Consider the following 24544-nt stretch of genomic DNA (forward strand, 5'->3'; position numbering starts at 1 on the left):
CTGCGCAGGCCTCTGGCCGGACGCTCCTCCCAGCTCTCGCGAGATCTCAACGGCGGATTCTCGCGACGATTGTTCGGGGAGTTCTGACAGAGGCTGCCAAGCGCGGGTCTGCGGAGGTAAGTGACTGGCTGTTTCCGCGGTCGGCAGCTCCCTGCAGGTAGGAGATGGAGTGAGTAGTGGGGCGGGAGCTCTAGGGGACGTCCCGGGCCCCGCGTGACGCGGGTTTTAGCCCAGTCTCTCCAGCCGGCCCGGGGGCAGCCGGATCGGACCTGGCCAGTCCCCGTTCGGCTGATCTCATCCCAGGCCACTCGGCCAATGCCCATCGCGTTTCAGCCTGCAAGCGTCGGCCAGCTCAGGGCCTTTGCTTCATTCTGCCTTTCACTAGGCCATTCAGGTAACTCAGGGTTTTTTAAACGGCCGTACTGTTGTCATTTGGAGCTGGAAAATTCTTCGTGGGCCCTGTCCTGTGAGGGGAGGGGATTAGTCCTCTCACAGGCAGCCTGATAGTTTGTAACAAAGTGCTTGGTAACGTTGTCTCGAATAAGTTTCCATGTAACCTCCAAGGAGCAGCCCTAAGCTTGTCCTCTGGGCAGTTTGGAATAAGTGTGTCTAGGCCAGAGTTAAATACTTGGTACCCACGTAGGTACTGCCCTTCGATCACAGCCATCTTTCCTGCTACAGATCTTTCTTGTCTCAGCCTTTATCAGCACCAGGTCCTGGCAGTCACTACCGGCTATTTAGAACTGGCTCACCAGCGATAACCCATTTGCCATTCCTAGTCAAATCCCTTTTCCATTAGACAGCATACATTATATTTGGAGGTAAGATCCTGCTGTAGCTCACTCCACACCCCCAGAAGTCTTCCCCAGTTTAAACATCCTCCGTTCCTTCAGTAGCTCTTCTTTCCAGAGCATTCCTTACAACACACAGTTCAGAGTTATTGATCCTTTTAAAATGAGATTCCCAGAAGTATGTTCCCTCGAGATGTAATTAGTTAAAAGGACATTGTCTTAATGCAGCCTAAAATTGGCATTAGCTTTTTGGATTACTATATCAGACTACTGCCCCTAATTGAGCTTGTTGCAATAAATGTAAACTTTTGGGTCCTTGTAGATGAACTGCTCTTAACCTAGGTTTCTCTCCTATTGTACAGTTGTTTTCTTGGTTTTTGTTTTGTTTTTTTAAGTACAGGATTTTTTTTTTTTTTTTGCATTCTCTTAAATGGTCTTCATTTCACTTCAATTCTCTTAACCTTAGTGTTGCCTTCCAGCTTATTAGCTGCCTGAGCAGGTTATCCTTGAATGTGATAAATTGTCCCGCTCTTAAGCATTCAAAATGTTCAGCTGGACTAGGTTAAGGTCACGCTTAGCGGTTCCCTAGAGACCCCATGCTGTCAACTGACTTGTATAACTTTTAAGTTCTTGGGGCATTGACATTCAAGTCAGGTAGGAGTGGTCCCTCACTCAACAAATAAAAGTGTTTTAATCTATTCCAAAAGTACCCAGTTACAGAAGATAAGCCTTTGTTTCTGAAAATATTAACACTTACCTATCGCAGATGGTTTGACTCTTTTGTTCCTGAGATTTCCCATGTCACTGATTAGTATACAATCACCTTTGTTAATTGAAGATATAAAATTTGCTAAGACTTGAAGGCCTGTATTTATTGGTGTCTGGTTTTTGTTTTTTTAATATAGCTGTCTTGAGGTTCACAGCCCGCCTAACTTTTTGTCACACTTCCTATTAGAAAAATCATGCTCTTTGAGAAAACTGAAGTTCAGATCTGCATCCTTTTATGTACCAGGTGACCTTTCTCCCCTTTTTCTTGATTGTAGTCTAAGAAGGCTTTTTTAATTTCACACATTTCCATTCCTTTTGTGCTTTTGCCCTTCTCATGCCAGCCTCAGAGATGTGGTCTCATTTTTGTGTTCATTACTAGTTAGTGCCCTATTTCTTACATCATGTACATGCCCTCTTTCAGTTCAAGGCAGTCCAGAGCTCCTGTATCACCACATTGATTTCTTTAGTTGTCGCTTACCTTCTCTCTCAAGCAGCTCAAATCACCTAGCCATCAGGGACAGCAGCTGTTTTCATCCCAGGTGAGAGTCCTGGCTCCTCTCCCTTCAGTCAACAACTCCGGTCTCTTGTGGAGAGTTTCTTCATAAGCGCCTAAACTTCAACTATCTCACAAAGGTGCTGTTAATTGTTTGATCACAGACTTCATCAGTCAGGCCTCAGAGACCATGAGGGCCTCAGCACTAGCACCTTCAGAAGGTTCTTCTGTGTTGAGGCTAGTTAATCCCAGCATGCCTCTCATTCCTGTGTTCCAGCTGCACCCGACACTGTCCCAGCTATTGTCCCCCTCCTCGCAGTTCCATTCCCCAAGCGTGGAGCACTTATTCTGTACTGGGCTCTGTGGTAAGCCTTAGGGAGGCATACTGGGAAAGAGAAACGCTTATATTATCCCCAGGTAGCTTCCCCCTAACGCACCACTGTCCCGTCCCCCTTCCCCTCCCTCCGACCTTCTACAGTGCTTTGAAACTCTTGGCCTGTGGTAAGTGAACTCCTCTTGTCCTCAGTCTCCCTACAGAACGCACCTACCTTCTGTGAGCACTTTGAGTATTTCCTTTTTTCTCATTCCTGCAGCTTTTTCAGCTCTGACGTGTGTTGTCTGCTGTTATAACGAAGTTGAGGGGCTTAAACAACACAAATGTATGACCTTACATGTCTGTGGCATAGACGTTGTCACGGGTCTCACTGGGCTGGAATCCAGGTACCAGCAGGGCTGTGTTCCCTTCTGGAGGTTGTCAGGAAGAATCCGTTTCTTTGTACTTTCCAGCTTCTAGAGGCTGCTTGGCTTCTGGTCCTTTCTTCCCTTTTCAACACTGGCGGTGCTGCATCTCCGTGATGCCCCCACCCCCTTCTGCCGTTGCACTTCCTTCTGACCTTTCTTCTGGGCCTCTCTCTTCCACTTTTAAAGACCGTTGTAATTATATTCGGCCCACCTGGCTAGTCCAGGCTCCTCTCCCTGTCGTAAGGTCAGCTGGTGAAAAACCTCAGTTCCATGTGCAGCTTTAATTCCCCTCGGCCAGGAAATTAACATTCACAGGTTTTTGAGATCAGGCTGTGGACAGGGCGGGGCGTGCAATCCTGGCTACCAGCACATGTTCAAAATTGACGTGTTCATTTCATCCCTCTTCTTTCCCTGATTTCCTTTCTTGGTGAATAGACTCATCTTGATATTCTGCTTGATCACCTCAGTCAGGCATTTGGAAGCATGCTTGATTCTTCCCTCTTCCTCAGTTCCCCAGTTTAATCCATTGCCAAGTTCCGTGTAGCCATCTCCTCCACACCTGGAGACCTAGTCTTCTTAGGAGATGCTTGAAGGACCCCAATTTTAGGTGATGGGGAAATTGAGCAGACACACACACATGCTCAAGCTCACACAAACACCGGTGGCTGCTTCATTTGCATCACAGACGGGAGTACTAAGTAACACTTGCTTTGTGGAGGGAGGGAGGGTAGAAGAGGTTGCAGAACTTAAAAAGTTTCAAATTATTGTTGCAGAGCCAATACAGTAGCCACTAAGCACATGTGGCTATTTAAACTTAACTAAAATAAAGTTAAAAATTCAGTTCTGCAGACACAATAGCCACCAGTGGCTACCACATTGGACAGTGCAGATATAGAACGTTTCCCTCCCCACGGAAAGTTGAGTGTATCAGCACAGAATTCTTTTTTTTTTTTTTTTTAAGATTTTATTTATTTATTTGACAGGGAGAGACACAGCGAGAGCAGGAACACAAGCAGGGGGAGTGGGAGAGGGAGAAGCAGGCTTCCTGCCCAGCAGGGAGCCCGATGTGGGGCTCGATCCCAGCACCCTGGGTTCATGACCCGAGCTGAAGGCAGATGCTTAACGACTGAGCCACCCAGGTGCCCCCAGACAGCACAGAATTCTAAAGTGTGTCTCATCTTTGCCTACCACCTTGGCATAATAAACCTCAAATATTAAATGATTGTAGACATTCCCTTCCTGAGACCATGTGGTTGTATTCTCCCAAGATTTCCATTTCTTGGGCGCCTGGGTAGCTCAGTTCGTTAAGCGACTGCCTTCGGCTCAGGTCATGATCCTGGAGTCCCGGGATCAAGTCCCACATCGGGTTCCCTGCTCAGCAGGGAGTCTGCTTCTCCCTCTGCCCTCTTCCTTCTCGTGCTGTCTGTCTCTCATTCTCTCTCTCAAATAAATAAATAAAATCTTTAAAAAAAAAAGATTTCCATTTCTTCCACTTCACCTTCCAGTTTTGCCTGTGGAATCGAATAGTCGAATTACTCTTTCAGCTGCTGTGAAATCAAGTTATTGGCAGTTCAAGTTCTGTCCAGCTGTAGAGTCTATGACCTAACCTTTATGTGGTGTTTCCTTGGTTCCCTTTCTGTTTATCCTCACCCTGTGCTGACACTATGCAGGCACAGGAATGAGGGTTATCTTCCTTAGATGTGTATTGTTTTCTGCTGCTGCTTAAATGTTTTGTGCTGAAGAAATTAAACCCTTCCCTTGGCAAACTCCAGCTGCAAACTCCTATTCCAATTAATGACATCATTGTCGACTTTGTTCAAATTTAAAGTTCCCATCCCTCTGCGCCTTGAAAATTTCTTTCAATCTTGAGAATTGTTGCTAATTCTCCTAGTTTTGCAGAGCTTTCATAACATTCCTGCCTGTCTTATTTGGGCCTTTTTCCCCATCTCTCCCCTAAGACTTTCCTGTAAAGGATCAGATGGTCTCTGTCGCAGCTGCTCAACTCTGTCATTTTGTTGTCGGGCAAAGGCAGCCTTCGGCAACAATACAAGGATGGACAAGGCCAGATCTGGCCTGCAGGCTGCAGTGTGCCAACACCTGCCCCGAAGAACATTTTAAATTCTATTTACCTCATCGTGCCAAAAGAACGTCCTCTTTGCCTTTTTTTCCAGTCATGGGCCTCCCAGTTCCAGAGTTCAAAATGCCAGCAGTGCCTTGATTTCCTTAACAACGAAGGTTGTATTCATTAGGAAACAATTTCGGATTTTCTGATGTTCAGTGTGATTCAGCAGAAGTCCCAGTGAGGCTTGATGAGCCCTGGGCTGTGACAGACCTCACTGTACCTTCCCTGAGATGGTATACTCTCAGTGAACCAGGAGGCTGCCCCATGTGGAGGCCTTAAGAGTCAGCACATCTCCATGTGCGTATGCTCCTCCGTGTTGCTCAAGAGAACGTGTGCTGAGCACCTCCTCTGAGCCAGATACTGTGCCTGGTGCTTCACATGGATTAGGTTGTATAATCCTCATGGTCCCTATAAGGGATCTGTGATGGCTACCTCGATTTCACCGAGGAGGAAACCGACATTGGGAGTTTAAGGACCGTGCCCGTGGTCACGTTACTAGTAAGTGGCAGAGCTAGACCTGAGCCTAGCTTTGTCTGATTCCAAAGACCCTGTGCTAAAAGTACATAAATACATACATAAATCCTTCCACCCATCTGTCCATCCATCCAGATTCTGTGCTAAAAGCCACAGAATCCCTGATCCCCCCCCACAAGCCCTCCCACCCCGACACTTTCTTTCTCTTCGTTTCCGTAGCAAACCTGTGAACACCAGTTCTAAGACTTCTTAATGCCTCAAATGTCTTTCTTTTTGGATTATGATTTCTTCCATCTTTTCTAGAATACAAAATTGTGTCTTCCTTATTTTTTAAGATTTTATTTTTTTTAAGTAATCTCTATATCCAGCATGGGGCTTGAACTCACAATCCAACAATCAAGAGTCACACACGCTACCGACTGAGCCAGTCAGGAGCCCCATGTCTTCCTTATGAATGTTGTTTGAGGAGGCATATCATAGGCTCTTGCATTTGCAGAGACTGAGATTTATAGCATACATTGTTCAGGTAGGAAGAAGAGAAAATCAGCACCCTTTATTAATTTTTCCCAGTGTTAGTGCTAATAATGCTAACTGGCCCAGGCCACATTTGGCCCAGCTTACTCTGAATGTTCCAAACGTTCAGGTCCTGAGAATGTTGTTTTTACGATTTTGTATTAGAGGTCTTCCAGTTTCCCTATGAAAATAAAGTACTGGATTCTACAGGACATATCACAGACCTAATTTGTATAGTCCCAAAGCCGTTTGTCTATGGCAGTGTACTGGAAAACATGACAACCTTAATTAATGGTCTCCTTCTACAGTGTCAGGTTTAAGTAAAAAATTGAATTCTAGACTTCTTGTTAACCATTTCTCATTTTCAGTATGGTGTACTAAAAATATGTGTTATTTTCATTTAATTAGGAGCTATATATTGAAGACAATGTCTGGAAGCTTCTACTTTGTAATTGTGGGCCACCATGATAATCCAGTTTTTGAAATGGAATTTTTGCCAGCTGGAAAAGGAGAATCCAAAGTGCGTAAGGAGCCTTAAAAAATTCTGTAAGAATTGTTATGCTGTTGTAATGATAATGGTGTGGCATGATTTTACAGCTGGAAGAGATCTGGACAGATGAGGTAACGAATCCACTGCCATTAAATGAGGCTTGCTCTGCAGTCCCACAGGTTGATAGAAGCCAGCCAGGGAACATCCTCTGAGTTGTTGACTCATCCTTTGATTCAGCTCACACTTGGCACATACTAGCAGGATGCTCTGGGTCTCTTCTCTGATATGTAGTTCACTGTGTCACCCATTCTGAAAAGCTGCTCCCTGAGCACATAGAAACATAGTCTACCTGTTGTGGGACCAGAAGAACAGTTGTTACTGACTGGAGATGCCGTGAGAGCCCATTCTGTCCAAGGGAATTACATTTTTCCTCAGGACATACATAGTAGGGCCATTTACACCTGGGAGGGTTAAAAGAGACCCTTGCTTCCATGTCCCGCTGCCCCTGAGACTATAGCAGTTTTCAGTGACCTTCTGCACCACCTACCAGCTGGGTGGTGCCCGCATGCTGTTCTCCCCGGTGACACCACCCAACTTCCTTGTTGCCAGTAATGGTTCCAGAAAAACAAGCTTGGTTCAAGAACATGCCACTTAGAGTAAACGTATAGTCTTGAGATGAGAATACCTGGGGCCCTTCCATCTTTCTGTACTGGTCCATGTTGCTAATAAAAAGTTATGCTGTGTTTCTCCTAACTCCAAAATAAGCTTTAACGTCCCTTAAGACAAGAATTGATTTTTGAAATTAATTGTAGTGCATAATGTCCAGTGCGTGATGCTTTTCAACTATTTAAATCTTGCCACGAAAATAAGATAGAAATGTGCTTAAGCCATTAGCTCTCGGGTGGTTGTTACTACATTATTTCCCCACACTCCTATGAGTCCGCTGCTCATTAAAACTGTACTGAGGCATCTCTGTGGCAGCGGTCGCTTTGTGGTACAGGGCTACTGACACAGTTTCTGTGGACTTGGGGTAGGCAAAGCTGTGCCCAGAAGAACACTTTGTGGCATGACTTGACCTTAGTTCTTTCTCCTGCTACCGCTCACCTTAAAGCATTTCTACATTTTTCTTCTAATCTCATGATTGATCATCCATGTAAAGTGATGGAAAACACTGCTGTAAGCCAGACACAGAACACATCGATTTCTCTAGGGATTCAATTAGCTTCGCCATGGTGATGTGAGTGGAGTAAACATGCTTGAGCTGTGCAAGGCCACTGGCAGCCTGCCTCCAACCCTGTCACAGGAATAGCCTCCGCAGCAAGGAGGTCATATTAAGTTGCCTTTCCCAGGGCTGTCGTAACAGAGCACCACAAACCGGGTGCCTTAGAGTAAAAGCAGCTCATTGTCTCACCGGCCTGGAGGCCAGAAGTCCAAGAACAACGTGTCAGCAGGGCCAGGCCCCCTGTGAAGGTGCTAGGGGAAAATCTGTTCCAGGCCTGTCTCCTAGCTTCTGGTAGTTCCCTGGCTTTTGGCAGCAGAACTCCAGTCTTCGAGTGGCATTCTCGCCGTGTGTGGGTCTGTCTCTAAATTCCCCTCTTTTATAAATACACCAGTGATACTGGATTAGGGGCCATCCTACTCTAGCATGCTAACGACAGCTGCAATGACCCTCTTTCCAAAGAAGGCCACATTCTGAGGTACCGGGCGGGGTGGGGGGTGGTTAGGACCTCAACAGAAAAATTCAGTTCAACCCATAACAGAAGTGTTCTTTGAAAAGTTTATTTTGAAATAAAGAATTCCACAGGAGGAAGACTGTTCTAGGTTGTGAATTCCCTCTCCACGTTATGGTGGGACAGTCCCACCTCCAGTTAAGCCCACGAAAAGGACACTCTGCTCTGACAGGACTGTCTCCTGCTGTTGAGACAGGTGACTACTCACAGCTGGGGCTGAGTATGGCCTCCTGCCACTCCCAAGTCCCCGTCATGTAAACTCCATTCACCTGAAAGAGGCCTACGCCAAGCCTTTGAGTGCCACCTTCTCAGCTGTCTCCATGCTCACCAAGTGTCACTGTGCCCCACGGCCTTCCCTGCCTTTTTCCCCTGCTGACCCTGAGACCCATGCCAACGTCACTTCTGTGTAGCTCTCCAGCCTACCTGAAGTGCTGTCCATTAGCCATAACCACTTACGTATTTTCTCATGTCCTCCTCTAAAAAGATATGAGTGTCTTTAAAGCAGAATCTCTCTTTTTTTACCTACTGTTCTTTCTTCACACGCTTAAATGGTTACTGAATTTGGTAACTTCCTTCTTGCAAAATTAAATAATCTATATAGTTTCTTGAACACATTTCACTTATTTTTTTTTTTAAAGATTTTATTTATTTATTTGACAGAGAGAGACACAGAGAGAGAGGGAACACAAGCAGAGGGAGTGGGAGAGGGAGAAGCAGGCTTCCCGCTGAGCAGGGAGCCCGATGCGGGGCTCGATCCCAGGACCCTGGGATCATGACCTGAGCCGAAGGCGGACGCTTAACGACTGAGCCACCCAGGCGCCCCAACACATTTCACTTATTAATTGGCTGTTTCTATTTGTTGAGTTTTAGATAGCAAATTTAAAAGAATATGATGTGAAAACACTTAAGATCTTTCCTAAGTCCCATGACAGTAATAAATGAAGTAAAAGCAGAGGATGCCCCACCCACCCCCAAGAAGACTACGTATAGAATTTCCAGAATGAAATGTTGGCGTTCTTGATGCTGTCTGGAAATGTTAATCTGGTGCTACTCACATTGTCATCTAGGATGATCATCGTCATCTGAACCAGTTCATAGCTCATGCCGCTCTTGACCTCGTAGATGAGAACATGTGGCTGTCCAACAACATGTACTTGAAAACTGTGGACAAGTTCAACGAGTGGTTTGTTTCGGCGTTTGTTACTGCAGGTCATATCCTTATCTTTTAAAGAAAGATCTCTAACTAAAGGTTGGGGTAACAGACTAGAACAACATGGGACATACATGCCAGACTCTGAGTCTGTGGACTTCAATGTGTCAGGTAAAAATTGCCATTTACGAGGATACTTTATTTTTTTAGGGGAAAAAATTTTGTTTTAATATTTTTGTTTAACAGATAATTTTGTTTAACAGATACCTTTAGAATCAAGTCTCAAATAAAACTAAGGTTAATCTGAACCATTAGGTTGATTTTACTTTATTTTGTAGTAACTTCCTAACTTTAGAAAGATTATGTCCTCTTTAAGATAAAAGTTAACCTAACTTCAAACCCAGTTTACGTATGCAGCTTTTCCATCACAAAATATAATGCATGTGACTCATTTGAAGGATATCGTATCACCTGACTACTTTTCATTTTTCATTTCTATTAAGATTATACCTTAATTCTTTCACATATGAGATTTATTATGCTTCATGACATAAGGCAAGAAGATGGAATAAAGAACTTCTTTACTGATGTCTATGATTTATACATAAAGGTATGGTATGTTCCGTAACTTTTTAAATCTGACTGTAAAAAGGGATTCCGACTTTGACAGGAAATTGGCCTGTTGCAGTAACTCCCTTGTACTGCAGTTTTCATCTTAGACCAGCCCCTCCCCAGTCAGACCGATCCCTGGAAACGCCCTCATCAGGCCAGTCTTCACCACCAGGCTAACATATATTTAGGACAGAACTCACGGTAGTTGTTTTTAAACTGGTTTCAGTTTCCCCCTTTTGGCGCACATATCGTTGATTTTATTAGGGAACCCTAAAAAGAGAAGGAAGCAGGCTACATAAGGGAAATTGCTTCATAATTTTAATCTAAAATATGCTCCATCTACTTTACCAGTTACGGTGCAATGATTATAGATCATAAACTGTCAGGAAGTTTACCAAATAGTCCCTCAAGGAGAATGGTGCCACTCACATTTCTTGATATTTAGAAAAAATAAACTAGAAGTAGGATGTCTGTGGTTAAACTGCAGTGCTAACAGTATGTTCTTAATTAATTTTAAATGTTCTGTATTTAGACAAGATTTTTTTTCCGTATCAGCACAGTTCATATTCCTAGTCAGAATTAGCAAATAAAAATATTATGTCTTAAAAAGATAGACATCAAGTAAATTAAGGTTTAAAAACTGGTTAACTCCTTTTTCTTATTAGTGATTCAATCTGACAGTTTTCTCACATGTTATGATACACTCATTACACTACTTAAGAACCTGATCACTCAGCCTGTGTTGTTAAAGGACAGTATTAAAAACCTGATTGTCAAACAAATTATTACATAAGGGTAATTTAATATAGCAGCAACGAGGCATAACTTTTTTTTAACTACGAGCATATGGTGGATTTTTAGTTTTATGTAGCCAAAGGGCCTTATAGATGAGTCCATATATTTATAATTAATGTGAGTAGATTAGTATTTCACATACAGGGTGAATCCTCAAAGTTCATTTAGCTTACATAGGCAACACTTCTCATACCACCATTAGTTTTGCCACAGGTAGTTCTCAAAACTAAAACACTAAGACAAAAATCTCAAGGGGGCATTACTATTTAACAATGGAACATTTTTGTTGAAACTTAAAAATGTGGTCTTCAGACTTCTGTTTTAGATGTCTTTGATGATTTAATTTAGAACTTTAAAATAATTTCCTTCTAGAGATCTATGATTTGTCAGTCTTTGTACTTCAACAAGCTTACTAATACCTTCTTCTTTCCTAGTTTGCAATGAATCCATTTTATGAACCCAATTCTCCTATTCGATCAAGCGCATTTGACAGAAAAGTTCAGTTTCTTGGGAAGAAACACCTTTTAAGTTGAATGTGGAAAAATTTGGAAATAAACAATGTCACTACAATGGGGTATTCTCAGGAATGTGTATGTTGTAAGTAACTTGACAAAATAGCCTGGAAAAGTTTTGCTTGTAGTCTAAATTTATCTAAACCTAATGAAATTATTATTTCAAAACAGTACATTGAGTTTCTTACGATTATCAACAGATCAGTATTTGCTTGTGAACAGTGTTATTTATAAACTCTCTATAACCTTGAAAATATCTTTCTTCTAAAAATTAAGAATGAGCTTTTGACTTTACTCATATTCAGACAGCTTGATCTTGATGTCACAATTCAGAACCAAATGTCATTGTCAAGATTTTGGTAGACAGATTTAAAACTAAAAGTTTCTGCAGTAGGGAATGAAGTTGATAGCATGTGCATGGGCTTCCGCACATCTAGAGATATTGTTATAAAACCGTACGGGCAGTATACATAGCACTGCCCAAGAAGCCGAAGCAAACAGCTTTTGCAGTGCCAAATGCCACAGGCCTGCCTGTGAAAGTGATTCCGCTATAAAGCCGGAATCCTGGATCCATGTTTGTAAAATGGGAGGCTGGGACCAAAGTGACAGGTTATGTTCTTATATTGCCTTTCCCTCCGACAGTAAACTAAAGTAAGTGAACCTGTTGCTAGTTATACCAGTAAAAAGTTGTAATTCTGCAATTGTAAACAAAGAAAAGTTTATATTACATTAGCATTTGCATTCTTAGCTTTTTTAGGCTGTACACCAAGGGGGTGGGGAGTGGCCTGTAACAAGTGGGATCTTACTGTAAACCAGTAAATGTCTGTTTAAAAACAAGTACTAGAACCATATATTTTCTGTGCTAATTGTGAGCACTTAATTTTGTTCTTTCCTGAGTAACTTGAGCAAGTAGTTCTAAGTTTGGTCTCATACCCTTGTGTGAAGTTGCTACCGTAATTTTTTACCCCATCTATTTATTGGATTTCTTAAATAAAGATGTTTGTCCAAGACTGTGGAAGTTCAGTCGAATTTTTAAAGTGTTACGCTCGCGCTGCTACCGCTGTTCCAGTCCTATTTCCCCTACTGAGAGTCTACAAACTATTATCTTAACCCATCTGCTAGAACTCAGATCACCTCAAGCTAGGTGCCAGAGCTTTGGGAGCAGAGAGTCCCGCGAGACATCTAGGAGTGGCTTCAGCCACGCTCACTGGAGAGACGCCGGTGCGTTCTTGCCGTAGACCGTTTGCTCTGCCCCCAGTAAACATACGGTGCAGAGAGCTGTGACGCGGGCTGCCAGGAGCAGCAGGCTGTTTGCAGCAGGACGTTGGAGGGTGCCTTGCAAACCATGATCCTTTCCTCTAGGCTTGTGAGGGTGAGACGGCAACAAGCAACACAAGCCCTATGTGTGTTACTGTAGTTCAGCACCAACTGTGTGTGTGACTGCATCTCTGAAGGAGCCTGAAGCAAGTCCACTGACAAGCATGGGGGTGGATGGGACATCAGACGTGAGCTGCACTGCAAGAGCATGTGGGCCACGAAGGTGTGGAGAAAAGCAGCACCAGGCATGTGGCTAGGACAGAACCAGAGCTGGTGTAAAGGGAAAAACCAGGGGCTGGCAGTTAAGCAAGCTCAAGAGCCGACAAATCTTAGATCTGGTAGTAGGTGATGTCACGCAAGGTTCAGGAACACAATAGCAACAGGATGACATCATTAGCAACCCTGGGCCTGAGGCCCCACTGAGTGTAGTGTGTCAGCACTAGGTCAGTGCTAATCTACGTTAGCACACCCAAAGGGACCCAAAGAAAATGCACAGTTCTGATACTGTCCTCTTTCGTTCCCTAGATGCTTGGTGCCCACGTTTTCCATGTATGTAGAGAGAGAGTGGATTTCTGCTCTGCCCACGCTACACCCGTCTTCTTTCACTTTTCAGTCATGTCAGCCCTTTCTGGTTGCCAGTCCACAGTGGTGGCTTCTCAGAATCCACAGACAGTACGCAGGTCCACTTTTCTACTCCACTGCCCCACAAGCCACTGGTGTCCACGGTGTCATGATACTCAAGGGAAAGCTTACACACATTTTTACAGGAATGTAAAACTCAAGGTTTTCTCTTAAGGGACATCTAGGATGTTTTCACTTCAACTAGGGAATGTTTCACAAGGTGACAAAGACATTACCCCACTGATGGAACTGTACTTTTCCATCTTCCACACTGCACACTGTATTTGCTACGTGGGCTGCAAACGTACATCTGTCCGTTCTCCAAGTTCAGTCGTTTGCCTTGTTCTTACCACTGAACTGTCTCGACGGCCCTGCGCGAGTAGACCACAGAAGCTCACGTTGTCAGAGCCGGCCCGACGCCCTGTGGCGAGCAGGGGCACTGGAACCCTGGGGCCTCTCCTCCCCAGAATGGGGGGCATGCACACCGTTCTTCCCTTCTGCCGGCTTCCTGGGGGCTCTGCAGCTACCTCCTTCCACCAACCCCGGCCGCCTCTGGCGCCAACTGCTTTCTTCCCCAACTCTTTGTTTTTTCAATATTTCTCATCTTTGTTTAGGTAACACCAGCCAATCAAAAGACCTTTTACTTCCTAAAAACAAGAGCGTCAGACCTGCAGCTACCTTTCGCTGCTTGTTGAAGAGCTTGTCCCATCGGTTTGTTGTAGTCTCTTTGAAGGCCGGAGCTACTGCCAGGTTTTGTTCCTCCTTAGTGGTCACATTTCAGTACTGTGCTTGGTCAGCTAGCTCCTGTTCACTGGATCCCTTTGAGTCCACGGTGTTAAACTGGATTACTCTCCTTTCCCACCAGCCTGTCTTTATACACATGAAGATCTGTTTCCTTGACCATTTTTTGCTTCCCAGCTCTAGACCTCTTGAATATTTAGCTGAAAAAAAGATTACTGAAAAGCGGCTTATAAGTTTTTTAAAAACCAGCAAAGTATTAGTTAAATCTATACAGGAATCAAAATTACACATTAGGTAAATACCTACACACATACGTATGTATTATGGGCTGAATTGTGTCCCCCCAAAATCCGTATGTTGCAGCCCTAGCCCCCAGTCCCTCAGAATGTGACTGTATTTGGAGACAGGGCCTTTAAAGAGGTGATTAAGTCCAAACGAGCCCACTAGGGTGGGCCCTAATCCAATCTGACTGGTGTCCTTATGAGAGGAAGAAATTTGGATGCAGAGACATGGTGGCATGGTGGGGGGTGGGGGGTGCTGTACACAGAGGAAAGGTCATCTGCAAGTCACAGACCTTAGGAGAAACTAAACCTACCAACACCTTGATCTTGGACATACAGCCCCAGAACTGTGAGAAAAATTCCCATTGTTTAAGCCGCCCAGTCTGCATTTTGTTGTGGCAGCCCTAGCAAACTAATATGATATGCTTCCCTTACATACTAAATATCTAGCTTGATACCCAAGAAACTGACACATGCTGCCTCCACGGACAGGAACTGGGTGGCAAGGGTATAGATATCTGTCTCTTAAGTCTTACGATTTTGAAACGTGACTCATCTATTTAAAAAATGAACAAAAAATTTACTCCGAATACCCACTGTTGAACAAGGTGTGGGAAACTGGCACTTTCAGATATTGCTGCTGGATGTGTCACTAGAGAACGGTTTGAATAAATTCGTAAACATCCGTACAGCTGATAAATGAGGTAGATATACTATAATGGAAGTATGTCCACATATATTACGAGGAAACAGCAAGTCACAAAACAATGGGGACACTTTTGATTGGAAAAAAAAAAAAAAAGCAAATCCCCTAGAGAAAAAAACAAAGAGTATGTAATATACTCCAATTTGTTACTGGATTCCTATTTTGTTTTTTTGATGGAGGATTACAGTTTTGGGAGGGGGGGCTGATAATAAGTAATAAAAACAAAAACTGTGGGCACCTGGGTGGCTCAGTCGTTAAGCGTCTGCCTTCGGCTCAGGTCATGATCCCAGGGTCCTGGGATCGAGTCCCACATCGGGCTCCCTGCTCGGCAGGAAGCCTGCTTCTCCCTCTCCCACTCCCCCTGCTTGTGTTCCTGCTCTCGCTCGCTCTCTGTCAAATAAATAAATAAAATCTTTAAAAATAAATAAATAAATAAAATTAAAAAAAAAAAAACTGTCTCTAACCTGAAACTATGAAGAGATTTAATTTCCCCAAATTCAAAATGTTAAAATGTTTTTCATATAGCCAAATTGTCTGTTCTGTGTTAGATTAGACTTTCAAAAGCTTAGCTTACTGAATGATACTGCTATTCTTTTTCAGTGGCTCCCAATGAGCAGGGCATGATAACCCTGCCCCAGCATGTTCTGGTAACCCACAGTGGGTTGGTTTGCCTCTGTAGGATGGGATAGGCACACATGGCAGAGCATGAACTTTACCCGCGAAAGACTACAATTCGCTTTATCAAAATCTCCTTGAGAGCAAATCACTAAACAGTGTTCAATGACAGAGAAGGCATTACATATGTGACCGAACAAAGATGTCGTTTACCCTCACACAAGTACAATCCTTAGTATTTCCTCCAAGAGTGATAAAGTTGGCTTCTGTTTTGGGGGTGGAGGCACAACAAGTGATTACTAGTGAGAGCAATTCTGACATGGAGAATGAAAATGTGAACACTTAAATAATTTTAAAGAGAATGAAGAAGTAATCAAATAAGTTCAATGCAAACGCATTAGGTTTTAATCTTTATTAACATTATTGCTTTAGGGAATCTTTTTTCCCCTCAACCAGGAACTGAATGCTAATTACATAAAAATATACACATATAAAAAGTAGTTCTCCATTTTCCCAGGAAAAACAAACAATAACTTCCAGAATATTCAAGTGTTTTAATTATAATTAAAGTATTGATCATCTCATTTATTAGCTCTGCAAGGTACATATTTAAATTAAATGTTATTAGACAACCATTACAATTTATAAATGTAAGGTGCCACTACTGAGTACATTGATTCTTCCATGAGTGGATGTGTCCCTTCTCCCACCCACTAACAAAGCAGCAATATGGTTAGTTTAATTTTATGAGTAGATGATCCATTGCTGCAAATGCTAATTCTCTTCTCCACCGTGTTTTGTTTTTCTGTGAATGTGTGTAAGTTGGTTAGATCGCATGGGCAACCTCTCTAACGATCAACAGCAAGATGAGCTAGGCTTGGGCTTTCGGTGCAGACTGACCGTGTCTGTCTGAATCAGGTGATCTGACCTATCCTCAGTAGCAAGCACTCTTCGAACTGCTTCCTCAAAGGCCGCTGCGACATTTGTGGCATCTTTTGCACTTGTTTCAAAGTAAGGATAGTCGCCGTTGTCCCTGCACCAGGCTTGGGCTTCTTCTGTAGACACCTGACGTTCACTTATGTCAATCTTGTTGCCCAAAATCACGAAAGGAAAACTTTCGGGCTCTTTCACATCTGCGTAATATATGAATTCTTTCTTCCAGTTACTCAAGTTCTGGAAGCTCTGAGAATCGTCGACACTAAAAGTGAGCAGGCAACAGTCAGAACCTCTGTAAAATGGTGTCCTCAGGCTTCTGAATCGCTCTTGACCGGCCGTGTCCCAAATCTGCATGGTAACAAAATGTCCATCCACCTCCAAATCTTTATTTAAAAATTCCACACCTATTGTATGGAAGAGCTGGGTATCAAACTTATTGGTCACATATCTGTTCATCAGAGAGCTCTTCCCAACTCCACCATCTCCAAGGAGAATTACTTTAAAAAGTGAAGATTTTCCTGCCATTATTAATCTCACGATTTTGACTTTAGAACCCTGTAAAATAAAGAGGTACCATTACATTGCTTTAGACCTGTACATTTCTCTACATGATTCTATGAATATCAGTGCGTAAGGGAAATAAAGCGCAGAGTCCCCAGTCTTTTCTGTACAGAAAATGCCTAATGCAAGAGCTGTCACACGCTGAGCGCTCGACCACACAGCAGACACAACCCTACTGGTACTCGCTGACACAGCCAGTCAGGGCTCGCTCTTCCCCCAAGCTGACTGAGGCAGGCACTCAAAGCCAAGTCTCACCCCAAACACCTTGCTCTCAACCATCCCTCTCTATGCACAATAAGCCCTGCCCCCATTTCTTAGACATGCAGTAGGAGACCAAAGTAGGCAGGTGTTTGTAACAACTTCAAACAGCCCTTTGGTGGCACAGTGACAGTTTTACTGATGGCTTTCGTCTTGTGCCAAGGGTTTTCTCAATGACCTCCCCTTTCTCTCTTCCAATGCTATCACCATAGGAGCTGGTAACCAGGAAACCAGAGACAGAAGCTGACTGATTTGGCTGTGAACAAAAATAAGCAATGCCTGAGTAAATGGACTCCATTCTCTTCATTAGGAACACGATTTGGACTTGGCTAAAATTAATGTCAGCAGCAATGGAATTTTTTAACAAAATATCATAATCTAGCACATTCTGCCCACAAGACTCATTTGGGCAGTTCTAACTCTTAATAAATATGAACCTGGGCTGTCACGTCTGTGTTTTCAGAGGGAATGACACAAATCTTAAAAATGTGGTACTCTAGGGGTGCCTGGGTGGCTCAGTTGGTTAAGCATCTGCCTTCAGCTCAGGTCATGATCCCAGGGTCCTGGGATGGAGCCCCGCATCGGGCTCCCCACTCAGCTTCTCCCTCTCCTTCTGCCACTACCCCCTGCTCGTGCTCTCTGTCAAATAAATAGATAAAACCTTAAAAAAAAAAAAAAGCAGTACTCTATGTACCCTTTTGGGGAAGCCCCGGGGCAGGATTACACATTTCCCTACACCACAGGCACCAGCCTGTGTGGGGTAGAATTTCAGATGCCCATTTACAAATGGCTACTTTTTTTTTTTTTAAGATTTTATTTATTTACCAGAGAGAGAGAGAGAGAGAGTGCAAGAGTACAAGCAGGGGGGCGGCAGGGAGAGGGAGAAGCAGGCTCCTCGCTGAGCAGGGAGCCCGATGCGGGACTCGATCCCAGGACCCTGGGCTCAGGGTCCCCAGATGGCTACTTTTAAGTGCCAACAGGAGCACTGTTCCTATTTAAGGGTTCTGTTTTTATTCTTTATTATGGAAAATTTCAAACATACACAAAATTTCTGAATAATGAGAATAATATAATGAAACCCCCATGGATCCCCAACCTAGCTTCACCAATTACCAACTTATGACAAATCCTGTTTCTTCCGTAACTCCCAATTCTCCCCAGTTATTTTGAATCAAATTATATCATTTAATCTGTAAATACCTCACTATTACATGGCTTTTAAGTACATTAAAATTTATAAAAGGAGACAATCTTTGGAATAGCACTAACAAAATTTTCTGTAATGATGGAAATGTCCTCCATCTGCACTGTCCAATATGGCAGCCACTTGCCACATGACTCCTGAGCATCTGACATGTGGCTGGAGGGAATGAGGAACCGAATTTTAAATTTTATTTAATCATAACTAATTTGAATGGCCACATTTAGAGGCAATAGCTGTAGTGGCCAGCACAGTTCTAGAGCAAAAATGGTTATTAACTTTAACATGAAACTGGATATATTGTGAATCCATCAATGGGAAAGTAATGAAGACATGAACAATAATTATTAATTGACTAGGATGGATTTGGAAATTCACTGCAGTAAATATTATCTGGCTCTCTCCTGGTTATAGGCAAATGTGACCCAGTATAATGGAATTAAATACTTCCTGTCATGTGTAAGAATTCTGCATTTCCAACTACATGATACACTATTCTGGTAAAACCTGTAGAACTTGTCTGTAACTCTTATTGGCTCTTTTAAGTTACTACTACAATAATTACTACTATAACTGATACAATTTAAAGTGGCCAACAAAACTGTGAGGCAATCAAAGCACTTACCTCTTGGAGACTTTTTTGACTTCAGTGGATTGCTCTGCTCAATGCCCAAACTAAATTCATGTCAGAGAGGAAATCGAAACAATCCCAAACCCCTTAATCTCCTGACAGAGGTAACAACTTGGTAAATCTTTTCCTTTGTTTAACTTTGCAATCTTGCTTAAACAATTTCAATTTATAGAAAAAAAGAATAACAAAACCAACATTGCATACCAGCTATTATGAGATGAGGAAAAAGCACTGGTCTAAGGCCCTATCCTTAACACCCTTCAGTGGTTCTCCAGATTTGCAGATCTAAGTCCAACTTCTAAGACAAGACACCTAGCCCTGCTCCCCATTTCCGGCTTCAGTCATTGACAAATGCACAGTCAGATGGAACTGAAATTCAATTCCACTTGCTCAGCTCCCTTGCTCTCCCTTGCCTTGGCCCTGGCACATGCTGCTTCCTCTGCTGGTGATCCTACCCCACTTCACCTAACTAACGGCTGAGCCCTCGGAACCACTCAGCATGGTCATCACCAACACCAGGAACCTTCCCCAGCAGCCCCCATTCCAAGACTGTTCCTTTCACAAGATTTTCAAGATATATGAACACAAAAGTTCCATTCTGTGTTCTAAGGATGTAAGAAATGTGTGTGATTCTAGTATATCATTTGTCCCAGTATTTGAGTAAGTCTCTAATTACCTTACCAGACACAAAGTTTTATTGCACAGCACTGAACTGTTAGGATCTTCACATCAAATTATAAACCAGATTATGCAATCTAATAACCTCCCCCCAGGTGACTGGTTGCACATATCTACCAAATTTAATCTTAGACATTCCTTGAGATTTGTCATTTATAATTTTATCAGGACACTTTGACACAGTCCTTTTCTTTTTTCATAATAATGTAGGATTTCCTAGTTGGTGCCATTATTCTGATTAAACAAATCTGGGGTATGCTAGACCCATACACCAGGAAGTGGGGTATGATTTTTTACAATTCCCATCTATAATTTGGGGCCTTGCAGATACCCTCTTTGCAAGGATGCTGGCATTTGCTAAAACAATATATATACAAACATTTCTTTGATTCTTACTGTAGAGTCGTATATAAACATACATGGCGATACAGATAACGATATAAACCATCTTATTTCCCACTGAATCCAACAAAAGCTAGCTTCAGGCAATCTATACATTAACATAACCATAACTGGCTTGGAGACATTAAAAATACTCCCTTTTTCTTTTCTAAAAATAGTAAAACCCTTTGAAACTTCAGCATAAGATGAATGAATAAAGGTATCCTGTTATGTTATTTTCAGAACTTACCTTAAAATATAATGTGAAGTCTTTTTTACTACACAGTTCGGAATGATTGCCCACAAGCAACCTCACCAAGGTTAAAACACGACTTTAACAATTCAGCTAAATCTGATAAACAATCCTGAATAAGAAAAGCATATTACGTAGGTCATAAATGTTACCTTAATTGTTCAGCTCAAGCAGCATCATTATCTGCAAAGAAAAAATTAGAAAGCTCATCTTAGCAATGTACGTTTAATTTGTTTTCATAGTTTTAAGAGTAAAAACAAAAATTAAAATGTGAATAAATATGACTTCCATGAGCATCTGGATTCTTAATTTAAAAGGAAAACCAGAAAAAATAAATAAAAATAAAAATAAAAGGAAAACCATACCTGAAAGCTGTCCATGACCTTTCTCAGTCCAAAAAAAACCCTAGAATCAAATACTACACTTTTTTTTAAAAATATTTTTATTTGTCAGAAAGAGAGAGAGAGCGCGCGCGCACGTGCAAGCGCACAAGCAGGGGAAGTGGCAGGCAGAGGGCGAAGCAGGCTTCCCGCGGAGCAGGGAGCCCGATGCGGGACTCGATCCCAGGACCCTGGAATCATGACCTGAGCCAAAGGCAGACGCTTAACAACTGAGCCAGCCAGACGCCCCCAAATACTACACTTCAATCACTGCTTTTTCAAGAAGGTTTTTGCCTGCCCACCCTTCTTTTCTAAGTTTCACCCTCAAACAACAGCAAGATATTTTTAGGATAAAAATGTAAACTATGGGGGCGCCTGGGTGGCTCAGTCGGTTAAGCGTCTGCCTTCGGCTCAGGTCATGATCTCAGGTCCTGGGATTGAGCCCTGCGTTGGGTTCCCTGCTCAGCAGGGAGCCTGCTCCCCCTGCTTGTGCTCTCTTGCCCTCTCTCTCTTGCCCTCTCTCGCTCTCAATAAAATTTTTTTAAAAACGTAAAATATGTCATTCTTCAAAATTTGCCCAAATTTTGAGTGGCTGAGAATAATCCTATTCCGAAAAATTAAATAAAGCTAACACAAACAAGAAAAAAGAAGAGTCACAAGAGAGGGAGGGGCACCAACGCAACAAAGGAAAAGCTGGGCTAAAGCTAAGGCAGCGCTGTGTCAGGAAGCTTCTGGGCAGCCAAGGCAGAGGTGAAAACTTTGTGACAGAATAGTAGCCCATTATCAGAAAGGAGAAGGGTTCTTGGTGCCAAAGGCCAAGAACACACACCCCTGGACAAGCTACCTGACATCCTACCTCCTAGGGCCATTGGGAAGATTCACTTGGTCATGGACAATAGGTAAAAGCGTTTCACCACAGTGCCAGGCTCATTATAGGAGTGCAAGAAGTTTCTGTGGAATGAACACATGAAGAAGTCTTTACTGGCAGTTTTAAGGAAAGGTTTCTTTCATGACCATTTCTTAAGTCAAATTTCAGTAAGAGTCCTGGGCAGAACAGAGAAGAGGATTATGCAGGCAGACATGAGGAAGCCAAAGAATCCTAACCCTAGAGATCGAATTCAATGTGAAGGTTTCTGAGTGACAGATTATGGGGGAAGCTGGGCTAAAGCACTAGCGTTCTCTTAGTCTAAACCGAAGGTTTTATCCCCGACACACACCTTCTTTAAGCAAAGGGCATTTTTGTGAAACTTACATACGGCAGCCCTTAACTTATAAATTCAATCAACGAATAAATGAAGACTCTTCAAAATTTTGACATTTGGGGTTAAAGATGAAGTAGCAACAGTAACAACAGCTGTAACAGTGAACACTGACTAAGCCCTATAAGCCCTTTCCTCTGCTTCACTGCATCCACTCCTCTCAAGTGTCTCCCTATCCCTCCACTACAGATGAGGACCTTGACTCAGAGAGGTCTACTACCTTGCTTGAGGTCATACAGCTAGGAAAACATGGAGAGAGGGAGATCTCAAGGCAGCTGACTGTTCCAAGGCCTGCCACTTAACCTATTAGGCTCAGCTGCCTTTGCATTTATTTCTGAGGGTTTTCCTGTTGACTGCTGAATGAACATAAGCAGCTGTGATGCTAAGAGTCTTTCAACTGCTGGCTTTATTTCAAGAACTGCACAAGAACAAGGTAACCTGACAGAACTAATGTGTTCAATCCACTGACATGTACTATAAATAAAGCACATCTAGGGGCGCCTGGGTGGCTCAGTCGTTAAGCATCTGCCTTTGGCTCAGGTCATAATTCCAGGGTCCTGGGATTGAGCCCCGCATTGGGCTCCCTGCTCAGCGGGGAGCCTGCTTCTCCCTCTCCTGCTTCCCCTGCTTGTGTTCCCTCTCTCACTTTCTCTAATAAATAAATAAAATCTTAAAAAAAAAAAAAATAAAGCACATCTAACTGTGCGTAAGTTTTTTTTAAGATTTATTTGAGACCGGGGCGGGTGAGAGGGGAAGCAGACTCCCTGCAGAGTGCTGAGCCCAACGCAGGGCTTGATCCCAGGACCCTGGGATCACAGCCTGAACCGAAGGCAGTCACTTAACCAACTGAGCCACCCAGGCGCCCCAAGTGCCGAAGTTTTAATAGAATTTCAACAGTTTAAACATTCTTTTTTAAGATTTTATTTATTTTACAGGGAGAGAAAGAGAGAGGGAGGGAGCGCACGCAAAAGGGAGGAGGAGCAGAGGGAGAGGGATGAGCAGACTCCATGCTGAGCATGGAGCCTGACATGGGGCTCAATCTCACAACCCTGAGATCATGACCTGAACTGAAATCAAGAGTTAGACACTTAACCGACTGAGCCACCCAGGTGCCCCTAAACATGTTTTAAATGAACTGTCAATCAAATGTTGGCAGAACTCTGAAGCATCTCCCCAGAAGCCTAGTGTTCCATGGAGTAGGTGGCAAAGCAGTTTTTAAACAAGTACTTAGTGAAGTCTCCTGGGTGCCAGACACTGTGGATGCAGTCACACCCACCCAGTCCCTGCCACGTGCAGCTTGTAGTTGGGTTAAGTGACAATCTGCACACAAACCCATGTGTGTTAGAACTATGGCAAGACCTACAAATGAGGCACTTGATAGAGAGTGCAAGTATTCATGCTGAACCAGAAACCAAACAACTTAAATAGTGCAGGGGATTCTGCCCAGCATCTCCCTCGGTGAGTGACAGATGCAGTGTGTAAACCTGCAGCTCTCTCAGTCAGACCCAGGCCCCACATGTGAGTATTTCATGGAGCCACCTGTGATTCCAGACCTCAGGGGGACTTAATTTTCATACACTACGACCCTGTAACTCAGCCAGCTACTTCACCTGCTGCTCAGTTAAAAAGGTGGTAACTTCCAAGGCCAGAGGGAAACTGGGCTGTGTTCAAGTGTGTTAGTGAGAGACTACACACCAGTTTCCAGTGCGGGCTCTTCCAAAGCAATGTCTCAATGATCATTTTAGCTGCATGCTGTCCATAGAGAGCAGCCTCATCAAGGTCTGATTCCACTGTAGGGGGATTTGACTCAGGGTAAGTGGGTCTGATCACAGGCTAAGGCCAGTAGCAGGAAGCTCAGCAATAGGGGGAGAAAACCCCAAGAAAAGCAGAGGGAGCCCGAGCGAGGAAGTGGCGAAGGAAGAGGCCAAGGCAGAGGAAGAGCCCAAGATAGGCCTGAGCACCTGGAGCCCAGAGAGGGAGGAGAGTGCTATACACAGGGGACTGGAGGGAGCGGCTCTGAAACAGGCAGGGCCTGAGACACGTGGGAAGGATTTCCATCTACACCCCTGAAATGATGAGAGCACTGAAAGAGCTTCAGCAGCAGGCAACCTGATCAGATGTGGAATCCAGAAAGTTAACTGGCTGAGGTGAGGGCAAGAGGAGGGCCTCGGGTAGAGCTTCAACGGATGCCCTTATGATCCCTTTCAACTACCAATGGCATCAGCTGGCTTTGGGATTGAAAATGGTGGCTTTTCTGCCTTGTAGGTGGATCCTGCAGTAAGATGTTCACTCTGTGGCTTTATACTTCACCTCCCTTTCATCTTTTCCTCTTGCCACCCCTTGCTAACTCCTGCTCACCCCTGTAGATGCAGCTAGACCTCATCTCCCACTGAAGTCCCTTCCCCCACATTCCTAATGCACCCTGAACATGCCTCTAAGTGCAGAGGTAATAATAATGAAATTGGCATACCTACTATGTCTAATAAAAATGAAACATGCTTGGGGCACCTGGCTGGCTCAGTTGGTAGAGGATG

At 43.5% G+C, this 24544-nt stretch overlaps 2 protein-coding genes across 13 annotated transcripts in view; one reads left to right on the plus strand and one right to left on the minus strand.

The window, feature by feature from the left end:
- Positions 1–51: 51 nt before the first annotated feature.
- TRAPPC2 (trafficking protein particle complex subunit 2) lies at positions 52–12201 on the plus strand. The gene is made up of 5 exons (XM_044911879.1): positions 52–116; positions 6311–6422; positions 9190–9334; positions 9797–9882; positions 11114–12201. The coding sequence occupies exons 2-5, from the start codon at positions 6330–6332 to the stop codon at positions 11210–11212; spliced, it is 423 nt and encodes a 140-aa protein (XP_044767814.1). The 5' UTR covers positions 52–116; positions 6311–6329; the 3' UTR covers positions 11213–12201.
- Positions 5756–24544, minus strand: part of RAB9A (RAB9A, member RAS oncogene family) — a 32233-nt gene continuing 13444 nt past the window's right edge. For 6 of the 12 annotated variants that reach the window (XM_044911876.1, XM_044911870.1, XM_044911875.1 and 3 more), the window contains 2 exons: positions 20524–20554; positions 15870–16963 (listed from right to left, as the gene is read on the minus strand). In XM_044911876.1, coding sequence (XP_044767811.1) covers positions 16328–16933 — 606 coding nt within the window. In that variant the 5' untranslated portion in view covers positions 16934–16963; positions 20524–20554 and the 3' untranslated portion in view covers positions 15870–16327. Of the gene's footprint in view, positions 6742–9177; positions 9284–15869; positions 16964–20523; positions 20555–21607; positions 22050–22511; positions 22531–24544 lie in introns of those variants that run through there. The other 6 variants (XR_006539377.1, XR_006539379.1, XR_006539378.1 and 3 more) reach the window with 5 other exon arrangements.

Source organism: Neomonachus schauinslandi, chromosome X, assembly GCF_002201575.2.
Source record: "Neomonachus schauinslandi chromosome X, ASM220157v2, whole genome shotgun sequence".
NCBI classification, from domain to species: domain Eukaryota; kingdom Metazoa; phylum Chordata; class Mammalia; order Carnivora; family Phocidae; genus Neomonachus; species Neomonachus schauinslandi.